This window comes from Sturnira hondurensis, unplaced genomic scaffold, assembly GCF_014824575.4.
Source record: "Sturnira hondurensis isolate 20B ecotype Veracruz unplaced genomic scaffold, ASM1482457v3 Scaffold0007797, whole genome shotgun sequence".
NCBI classification, from domain to species: domain Eukaryota; kingdom Metazoa; phylum Chordata; class Mammalia; order Chiroptera; family Phyllostomidae; genus Sturnira; species Sturnira hondurensis.
In genome coordinates this window covers 3,395,086-3,405,909 of record NW_028080428.1, presented here as the reverse complement: position 1 = coordinate 3,405,909, position 10,824 = coordinate 3,395,086, and the positions used below count along the sequence as shown (strand labels likewise).

The 10,824-nt window shown below is 53.8% G+C and overlaps 1 protein-coding gene across 1 annotated transcript; it reads left to right on the top strand.

Annotated features, from left to right (window-relative positions):
• The first annotated feature begins 2,756 nt into the window (after nucleotides 1-2,756).
• On the top strand, nucleotides 2,757-7,485 carry TMEM134 (transmembrane protein 134). Its single transcript, XM_037053395.1, has 7 exons — nucleotides 2,757-3,013; nucleotides 3,919-3,983; nucleotides 4,443-4,532; nucleotides 4,681-4,757; nucleotides 6,743-6,787; nucleotides 6,960-7,013; nucleotides 7,093-7,485. Exons 1-7 carry the CDS (start codon nucleotides 2,840-2,842, stop codon nucleotides 7,173-7,175), a joined length of 588 nt encoding a protein of 195 aa, XP_036909290.1. The 5' UTR covers nucleotides 2,757-2,839; the 3' UTR covers nucleotides 7,176-7,485.
• The last annotated feature ends 3,339 nt before the right edge of the window (nucleotides 7,486-10,824 follow it).

Below are 10,824 nucleotides of genomic sequence, written 5' to 3'. Positions count from 1 at the left end.
GAGTGGGCATTCCTGGAGCAGGCAGGCCCGCGTTCACCTCCCAGTTCTTCCACTTGCAAGCATTCGGGTGTTTTTTTAAGATTTTGTTTTTATTTACTTTTTATTTTTAAGTATATTTTATTGATTATGCTATTACAGTTTTCCCAAATTTCCCCCTTTACCCTCCTCTGCCCTGCACTCCCCAACCCTCCAGCTCCCCCCCCCCGCCTTAGTTTGTGTCCATGGGTCGTACATAACAGTTCTTTGACTTCTGTTTCCCATACCATTCTTAACCTCTCCCCGTCTATTTTATGCCTGCCAATTATGCTTCTTATTCCCTGAACCTCCTCCCCCTTTCTTCCCCTCCCCCCTGAAAACCCTCCACATGATATTCATTTCTCTGATTCTGTTCCTGTTCTAGTTGTTTGCTTAGTTTTTGTTTTCGTTTTTGCTTTATTTTTTTTTATGTTCAGTTGTTGATAGTTGTTAGTTTGTTGTCAACAATTTGGGATTTTAACAAAGCACACGTTCATTTCTTCTACAAATATACTTTGAGCATCTACTTAATGCCAAACACTGTTCTGGGCACTGTAGACACAGTGGTGAATAAAACTGAAGAAAGGGGACGGAACACTGTACTTGAACGAGAATTAAATTTTAAAAAAAACTGAAGGTAACTTGAGGTGCTATGTGATTCGAAACTGACTTTAGATTGCACAGTCAGGGACAGCTTCCCTGAGAGGTGGTACGGGCTTTCCAGGTATAGGTGAAAGCTGAGCACAGACCCTGAGGGGAAGTCAAGCTCGGCCCCAATGGCTGAGGGGGTGGGGAGGGGAGGAGGGGCACTTGTTGAGACCGGGCAAGGCAGGCAGAGACCAGAGTATTCAGTTTTGTGGGCCTTAGTCAGGAGTTTGGATATTACTCCAAGCACAATGGGAAACCAAGGGACAGTTTATATGGAAGTGACAGCAATACATATATCTGTGTATAGAAATATACATATATATATATAAACTTTTATTTAAGAATAACACAGAGAAAGGGATCAGATATGTTTTTACTTTATTTTTTAAAGATTTTATTTCCTTTTTATTTTTAGACAGGTGGGAAGGGAGGGTGAAAGAGAGGGAGAGAAACATCAATGTATGGTTGCTTCTTAGGCGCACCCCTCACTGGGGACCTGGCCAGCAACCCAGTCATGAGCCCTAAACTGGGAATCAAACCGGTTACCCTTTGGTTCACAGGTCAGTGCTCCATCCACTGAGCCACACCAGCCAGGGCAGGATCAGATATGTTTTTAAAGAACACTTTGGCTACTGAGTGGAGGGTGGATTGGAGGAGAGTGGAAGCCACATAAACTCTGAGCCTATTTGCACAGCTGCAGGGCAATGAGAGAGAATACTCTTCCCATGCAAGGTCCTGGTGAATAAGGGTAGGGAAACAGTTCCCTGGAGTCTCCTTGGCACTGCATGTGGAGAGTAGGACCAATAAAATGGCTTTGATCTGGTCCAGATACCATAAAGTATATAAAACAAAATGGAGTCACTTATGTCAACCAAGATGGCTGTCAGTCAGCCGTGACAATTTGGTTCAAGAGGGAAACTACCTAAATCATGCCAGTCACATCTGGCAAAGAGACACACCTAAGATATCTGCACATGTGATCAGAACAGCATGTCTGCAGGCTGGGACCCCCCACAGACAAGCTCCTAGGGAAACTCCCCACTTGCCATCAGGGTGCCAGGACACTTATCAAAAGGCCCAGAAGGGCGGAGTCCACCACTCTCAAAGATATAACTGAGGCAGGCTCCAGACCACCACTGAGATCGCAGAGCCCCACACACCAGAGTGCTGCTCCACTCTCCCTTGGCACCATGCTGTCTCCCTGACCCACAGAATGAGACTCAGGGACTCAGGTTCTTTTTTTAAAAAAAATATATTTATTTATTTGTCTTTAGAGGGGAGAGGGGAAGGGAAGGAGATAGGGAGAGAAATATCAATGTATGGTTGCCTCTCTTGTGTCCCCTGCTGGGAACCGGCCTGCAACCCAGGCATGTGCTCCCACTGGGAATCAAACCTGGTTGTTTGGTTCCCAGGCCCGCGCTCAATCCACTGAGCTACACCAGCCAGGGCGGGACTCAAGTTCTTTATCTCCCTATTCTCTCATGTGATTTTATTACTGATTGCTTCTGAGTGATTGGTACTAGTTATTGTTATTAGTTTAGTATGGGTTTGGATTAAATCTGCACTAATAAAAACTGAGTGAACCTGCATTAATAAAATCCGAGTGAACCGCACAGTCACCTGTGTTGGCTCCGTTATTTCTCAGTGCCAGTGTCACCTGTAGGTATGGTGGTGGTACAGGCGGGTCTGCGCTTTCGATTCTTAAGGCTTGAATCAGACAATCGGAGCAGAACAAAGGCTGATGTATAGGAAAGACTATATCGCGAATATACGCTCACGGCACTGGGGGAGCAGGATGGGATGCAGAAGGCCCTACCTCAGCCGGTAGGACAAAGCGTGGCAGGCTTCCCCTCCAAGTCGGTACACACCTGGGGACTGCATCGGATCGCGGCACGGATGGTGACTCACGCAGGCAGCCGCGGGATGGCGCAGGAGGGGGACCAGGGTGGTCAGAACCAGAGGATGCCCCGCCCACTAGTCAGCTCGGCACTCCGCAGCTCTGGCCTGCTGGGGGCGGGGCGATTACGTGAGGGCGGGGCCTCGGGCGGGACGCCGGACAGTGAGCTCCCCAGACTACGGCACCAGGCGGGGCCTGCGTGCGGGGGCGGGGTCGCAGCCCAGCGGGACGGGCTGGCGCGGATGGCGGCGGCGCGGGGCGTCTGACCAAGCGGGGGCGATGAGCGCCACCCGGCCCCAGTTCAGCATCGATGACGCCTTCGAGCTGTCCCTGGAGGACGCGGGCCCTGGGCCCGAGTCCAGCGGGGTCGCCCGCTTTGGGCCGCTGCACTTCGAACGCCGGGCGCGGTTCGAGGTGGCTGACGAGGACAAGCAGTCCCGACTGCGTTACCAGGTGACCGGCCCGGCCCTCCTCAAGAGCTGGGCGGGACCCCAGGCCGGACCCTGAAGAACCCCACCTCAAGGGGGAATCTGTCTAGAGGCCCTAGCCGGAGTGGGAGCCCGCCCCACAACGTGGCCACTGATGCAGAGCTCTCTGCCGAGACCCTTCGCTCTGATTTTGGTCCCCAGCCACCACTTGAGAGCCCAGAAACTGGACCCGGGAGCTCGTCTCCCACCCCAGCTGGAGTCCTCACCCGTCTTGGGCACTGATACCCCTCCTTCCTCAGATGCTAGGAGGGGGAGCTGGGGACCTCTTCTGTACCTGAACCAGACCTTGTCCATGCTCAGGAGCAGCCAGCCGCCCTGAGCCCCAGGCCAGATGATGTAACAGGAACCTGCACCCCCTCTTCTGTTCTAGAAGTCCCCTCTTCCCCAGACCTGGGGGCTCCCACTCACACGATGAATCCTCGCCCACACCTTAGCTCCCACTAAACTGGAAATCCCCGTTTTCCCAGATGACCTCCACCAACTCTATCCTTTTCTTGAAGACCTGGGCCAGATTTCTATGCCCCAGACTTGGAAACCATGGGCCTTCCCTTCCCTCCCCAAATCCAGAGCCTCCAAATGGGACTCCTGAAATACCATACTGACCTCTCCACCCTGACTCCCAAACCTGGGCTATCTCCTGGCCCCAGGACCCGAGCTGAGAGCCCTCAGCCCCTGCAGCTCCTGCCTGCTACCCGGTTTCGGTTTGTGAATCATCAAACCCGTTCTGCTCCGCAGCGAGGGGGGAGGGGCCAGGTGAGAGCTGTCAAGCAGCCGGGCGAACAGCTGTGGGCTTGCTTTCCTCCTCTCCCTGAAAGGGGAGTGAGGGGGGACCTGAGCTCAGTAATTCCTGAGCCCCGTGTTCTGGAATAGAACCTGGAGAACGATGAGGATGGAACCCAGGCGTCTCCGGAGCCAGATGGGGGAATCGGCATCAGGTCAGGGCCAGGTGGGGACCCAGCCTGTACCCCTTTTGCTGTGCCTCTGGCTCCCATTCAGTTTCCACCTCACCTAACTCGGCTCTTTCACGTTCTGTCCGTAATCTGATCCCCATTCCTCTCCTGGCTTTTCCTGTCCTGCAGGGTCACCTTATCCTAGCGAAAGCCTCACCCACCCACCCACTCCTACCAGGCTCTCTATCCCGAAGAAATCCCAGCCTGGTCTGACCCCTACCTTCTCACGTCACTTGTCCTGCAGGAATCCCTAGCTCGAATCACCAGCCTTCCACCCCAGTCCTGCAAAAAAACCCAGCCCTTGAATTCCTCTTCATCCTGCCCCTGCTCAGTGCCCCCTGTTCTATGGGAACACCTGGCCCTGGTCCCACATCATGACTCCTGTCCCAAAGGGACCCCTGCCTTGCCTCCCCTTTGCCCCTCACTGGACCACCTTTCCTGCAGGGATTCTGGCCGAACATCCGTCCGCAGCTCCCAGTGGTCCTTTAGCACCATCAGCAACAGCACCCAGCGTTCCTACAATGCCTGCTGCAGGTGAGACCCCGTCTTCCTTGAGCTGCCTGGGGCAGAGCCCCAGTACAGACCGCCCTGGCTATTCCCCTCAGCCCCCTGGGTGGGGAGGGTAACAGGAGAGGGTGGGCCTCCTGTTGCCTCTTTCACACCCTGCTCTTCTGCTACCCAGCTGGACTCAACACCCTTTGATCCAGAAGAACCGTAGGGTAGTGCTGGCCTCCTTCCTGCTGCTGCTGCTAGGGCTGGGTGAGTGTCCCCGAGAGCCCCTGGGAGGTCTCCCCCTCCTTTGCAGGCTCTGCATCCGCCTTGGCCCACTGGGCCCCCCAGCATCCTGGGGAGGTGGCTGGCTGCCATCAACCCCACCCCAGTTTTACAGGTGAGGAAACTGAGGTCTCTGAGAAGAGCAGGCCCAGCCTCCTGGCCGCTCAGCCAGGAAATCAGACAGCATTGAAAGTGCAAACTGGTGCAGTGCTCCAAACCTTTGTTGTTTTTAAACTTGGCCTGTTTAATCCATTATTTTGTGTCAAATCAGGTGCAGAGCAGGCTTATCTGCCCCACCCAACAGAGGTCGCACAGCGAGAAAGAGACAGGGCTGTGACCCAGAACCCGTGTGTGGGGCAGGTGCTCGGGTAGCTGCCTGGAGCCATGGCCAGGGCTGCTAGCCCGAACCACAGGGCACCTGTCACTTCCCCTTCTCTGGAGCCTGAGGGCTGGTGAGGACCTCTGACCCGCCCCCAGTGCTCAGTTGGGAAGCCTGAGGCCCAGAGCAGGCAGAGCTCGTAGTCAGATGGTTTCTGGCTGCCACGCTTTTTCATTCTATGGGGCTGAGGAGTCAGGGTCCCCAGGAAGAGTCTAGGGTTGTGTGATCAAGAGGGGCCCATAGGAGGCACCCGCTGTGGCAGCCGCCCTCCCTCCTCCAGGAAGGTCCAGTCCCCTGGCCTCCTGGGCCGAGCAGAGTCCTTGCTTCAGCTCTTGGAGTCTCTTGCGGGGGAGGGGGGAGCTACTGCTTCCCCAGCACCTGCACTGGTCACACTGGCCACCTGTCTCATCTCATGTTATCCCCTCCCAGCCCCCAGGAGGGCAAGCACAGGCACCGTCCCAGTCCAGAAATAAGGACACACACTCAGGCCGAGGAAGGGACTTCCTCAGGTCACAGCTAAGTAGATGAGCTGGGATTTAAACCCACATCAGTGACATTGCAAGGCCTAGGGGTCACCCTATGCCCATAAAGGGCCTTTGTAGGAATTAGAAAAAAGATGCCTGTTCCGAGTGGGCAGAGCCCACAGTCCTGAGCCAGGGTGCAGGGAGAGTCCAGCCCCCACTATACCCCTTTTGAGGTGCATGAACCATGTTACAGTTCACTGTGGCCCCTCAAGCCTCCGTGTTATAGCCCTCTTGGCTGCAGAGCCCACCGCTCCCCTCCACCTCCTGTCCTCTTCCTGGGGGCCCAGGACTCTGAGTCTGGACGTCCATTCAGCCGTGACCTCCCCAGCTCCCCCATCACCCCCTTGTCCTCAGCCAAAGTCTACCTTCAACCCCCTCCCGGGCCTAGAGGCCCGGCCAAACTCCTCAAGCCTGGGCTCTTGTCTCTCCAGTCTCACCAAAAGCTGGAAGCTTCTAGAAAGCCCCTCATTCTTTCCAGACTCTTCTGTCTAGAATACTCTCCCTCTCTGTGCCTCACTTTCATCTTCTGTGAAATGGGGATCATACAGGTCTCATTCTGTCAAGGTGACAAATAAGGCATGCATGTCATGTGCTTAGCCCAGTGTCTGGCAGCACCTGTTGTTGCTACTGCTCCCTGCTCCGCTGAGATGCCCCTGCCCCAGGCTCCGCGATGCCCGCTTACCCTGCAGATCACAGGGCAATAGCTTGCAGGGTTTTGTTGGTTCCGCTAGGGAAGGGCCATGAGGGCAGGGGCTTCATCTGCCCCTCCCATTTCCAGTACCAGGTGCTCCATAAATGTTTATTCATTGGAGGACAGGTGCCACCAAGGAGCAGGTAAAAACATCTCTCTGCAGACATTTCCCAGGGCCTGCCAGGTGCCTTGCTCTGAAAACACAGAGCTTGGCGAGCTTACCTGGGTCTCTGCCCAGGGAACCTTCAGCACAGGCGGGGCAAGGCCATTCCTCAAGCCTAAGCCATGTGCGGGGGTGGGGGTGGGGGGGCGGCTGAGGGTCCACGCTCCTGTCCCCTGCTCCCGCCCTCACCCTCGCGGCTCCGTTTGTGTGCAGTGCTGATTCTGATCGGCGTGGGACTGGAGGTGGCCCCCTCACCAGGTGAGCGCCCCCTCCCACCTCCGCAGGCAGCGCTCATTCCCCTCTTGTGCCCAGGGCCTCTCTGCAAGCCCTCTGCCTGCCATTACTGACCACCCTCCCAGCCAGAAAGAAACCCATTGTACTGCGGAAGGTGCCTCCCTGCCCTGACCTGGCTCCTCCTCTCCTCCCGAAGGTGTCTCCAGTGCCATCTTCTTCGTGCCCGGCTTCCTGTTGTTGGTCCCAGGAGGTGCGAGGGGTGCGGGTGGGTTGGGGGGAGGGGGACTGGGAGGGGCGGGGCTTCGGTGCTGACTGGCCCCGCCCCACAGTCTACCACGTGATCTTCATCTACTGTGCGGTCAAGGGCCACCGGGGTTTCCAGTTCTTCTACCTGCCCTACTTCGAGAAGTGAGCCTTCTGCAGACGCTGAGGGACCACAGACGGCAGGGACCCACGTCGGCCCCTGGTGGCCTCCTCTCGTCCCTAGGGGATGCTCCTCTGCGGCCCGCGGTACTCCAGTTCCCTCGTCGCGATGGAAAAGTACCCCCTCCAGGACCCTCAGGGCCCCGGCCCCATCCAGAGTCTCCTCAGGAAGTTTGGGTCGCTCCCTGTCCCTGGGCAAGTTGCCCCTCGCCTGCTCTGTGCCTTAACTTATTCTCGGGCTCTGAGGCTCCTGGGTTGGTGGGGCCTTGTACTAATAAAAGGGGTAGTTATATCCAGCAGAGAATTGCTCTTTCCTTCCAACCCCGCTCATCAGCCTGGCCGTAGCCCCCTCCCGAAAAGGTTGAGAAAAGGGCTGACCTAGGACCCAAGGGCACCCTGACCACCCATCTCCCCATGTACACAGGACAACCCTGAAGCTCCAGACTTGCCTGGGGCTCCGAGTTAGGGGCGGAGCTTATCCTGGGAGTCTTCGGCCCTGAAATCTACAGGGGCGTCTTCCAGCCTTTCGCTGCCCATGTTTTCAACTGTAAGGGCAGCTTTAGTACCTGCCTTGGCCAAGAGCTCTCAAGAGGACGCAGGCCCTGGTCCTGGAGGCTGCTATCCTGGTTCCAGACTGTTTCCGGAGCCCTGGGCTGCCTCAGCCAGTTCGGAATGTGGGCCATGACGAGGCGCAGCTCAGCCCTTCCACCCACTGCCCTACTTCCTAGGCTCGGGGGTTGGGAGAAATAGGAGATAGGAAAGGACGTGGGAAGTAGCACACTGTCATGTATGACCGTGCACCTCTGTGGTCAAAGACTCAGAGCACAGAACGTTAGGAACAGACCATCTCAGAATTTTGAAAAATCCGAGCATCTCAGAATCCTAAGAACCAGGAAACAAAACCTCTGCAAACCCTGAAATTGGAGATCATAATAGCTACCATTTATCATACTCTTAGAAGGCCCCAGGGCCTGTGCTGAGCACTTAACATCAGTTATTTCTGTCCTCACCACCTCAGCCCCATTTCACAGATGAGGAGATTGAGAGAGACCCAGAGAGACTGACTCACCAGCGGACCAGGTTAGGAACAAACCCAGGGCTTCCATGGTTCCAGCGGGGAGGAGAAGGTCACTAAGCTGGTGGTCACAACCTGGCAACTGAGGGTCTGGGTGGACAGGAGTGGGCTGATGAGACCCTGTTCGTGTAATTACATGTTTACAGCCTGTCTCCCCCAGTAAAAACGTGAGTGTCATTAAGAAGGAACTTGGGCCCTGGCTGGTGTGGCTCAGTGGACTGAGCGCTGGCCTGCAAACAGAAAGGTCGCCAGTTCAATCCCCAGTCCTGGATTGCAGACCAGGTGCCTAGTTGGGGATGTGTGAGGGGCGACTGATCCATGTATGTCTCACACACTGATGTTTCTCTCCCTCTCTTCCTCTCTTCACCTCTCACTAAAAGTAAATAAAATCTTTTTTAAAAGAATTTAATTGAAGGAAAAGGAAGGACTTGACTTGGCCTGACCTCCACTGTGTATGCAGCGAGCAGGACAGTGCCTTTTGATTTCCGTGACTTTGTTGAAAAAAATGGACACGCAGGCCCCTGCTCTTGCTCCTGCTCTCCTGGACCCCCCGCCTTCCCACCTTCAGCCCCCTGTCAAGGCACTTTGGGGGGCACCGCTTAGATGCAGGAACTCCAAAATCGGTGGTTCTCCGAGTAGCTGAAATGAAAACCAATTTTCATTTCTAGCTTCATCATAGGCCAATACATTAAGATAAAACAAAAACTAGAAAAGTGAAATAAAAAAAAAAGACATACAGAGCCCTGGCTGGTGTAGCTCAGTGGATTGAGCGTGGGCCTGCAAACCACACAATCGCGGTTCGATTCCCAGTCACGGCACATGCCTGGGTTGCAGGCCAGTTCCCAGCGGGGGATGCACGAGAGGCAACCATACATTGATATTTCTCTCCCTCTCTCCTTCCCTTCTCCTCGAAAGATAAATAAATAAAATCTTTTAAAAAAATACAGAATCAAACCCACAGTTTGTTACCAGATTTATCAGACATAAAATTACATTTCAATAAATCAGAACAAATATAGGAAAAAAGAAAAATCACAGAAAACATTCATTGAAAGTCTGAAAATCAGCAAATTATTATTCAGAGTTGCTACTACATTCATAACTTTTTGTTCTCCCACAATCTGAACACAGTTATCCCAGAAGGGTGACTCTCCATGGTATACGACTATTATATCAGGAACCAGCAAGCTATACCCCACAGGCCCAGTAGAGCCCCTAAGCTATGAATGGCTTTCACATTTTTATAATGGTTGGGAAAAAGTCAAAGAATAATAAAATACGATTTTGTGACCCATAAAACTTTATACAATTTGCTCTGGCTGATGTGGCTCAGTGGACTCAGCTCTGGCCTTCAAACTAAAGGGTTGCCAGTTCAATTCCCAGTCAGGGCGCATGCCTGGGTTTCAGGCCCGGTTCCCAGTAGGGGGCGCTTGAGAAGCAACATTGATGTTTCTCTTTCTCCCTCCATTCCCCTCTCTCTAAAAATAAATGAATAGTTTTTTCAAAACGTTATACAATTCAAATTTCAGGGTCAATAAGTCAAGTTTAATTAATTACTTTGATTGAAGCTCGGGTCCAGCCACACCCATTTACTTACACGTCTACTCGGGCCGCTGGGCGACACCAGCTCCAACGGCAGAGTGCGCAGCTGCAGCGGGAACCCGGCGGTCCTCCGAGCCTCACATCTTTACTGTGCAGCCCTTCCGCGAAAACGTTCGCCAGCCCTTGAGCTACAGGAGCCCTTCGACAGAAGGCGGAATTGAAACGTTTAAAGTTGCAACGGAGCCGATGTGCCTGGTTTTCACAAGTCATCCAAGTTGGGTTGACAGCAACACTATCCTCAAGGAATAAGGAATATCCAAACTCTAAACATAGTTTACATTTACTTGGAAGACATGTTACCAGTTGCGTACATTAGGGACGTCGGATTTCCTCGGCGAACCGCGACTCTCTCTAATGCTTTCCGCCTCTCGCTCACGGCTCCTTTCGGCTCATTTCCTCCTAACCGTGGCTTTCGGCCTCGCAGTGGTCGTTGTGCTGGGAACGTGTCTTCTATCCCGCACTCAGCTGTGGGGAAGAGGCTGGTGTCTGACCTTTGGTGTTGGCCCTCGGCCCTTGTACTCGTAGAACCTCAGACAAGGGTTGCACTTCCCAGCATCCTTCGTGTCTAGGTGTGCCAGGGGGGGAGCTCTACCTAATGAGGTATAATTACGGGGTTCACGCTCTTTGCCTCCTTTCTCCTTTGTTCCTGCCTCCATCCTACCACCTGAAAGACAAACGGGAGCTCACCCTAGGAATGGCCGGGCAGCCAGCAGGAGCCGGGTCCCTGAAGACCCTTGGGTTGGGTTTTGTCTAAGGCTTCCTGTGGGGAAAGTAAACTTCTATCTGGTTTAAGGCATTTTTACATTGAGTCTCTGTCACTCACTGGGAATCCAGTATAAAACTGACACTTTCTTCTGGGACTGAGACTCATACTTTTAACTGGACAACTTAATCTTTTACAGCTGTTGTAATTATTTCTACCTTCTGTTTTAGTATTTTCTATGCCTGGCCCCCTTTCCCA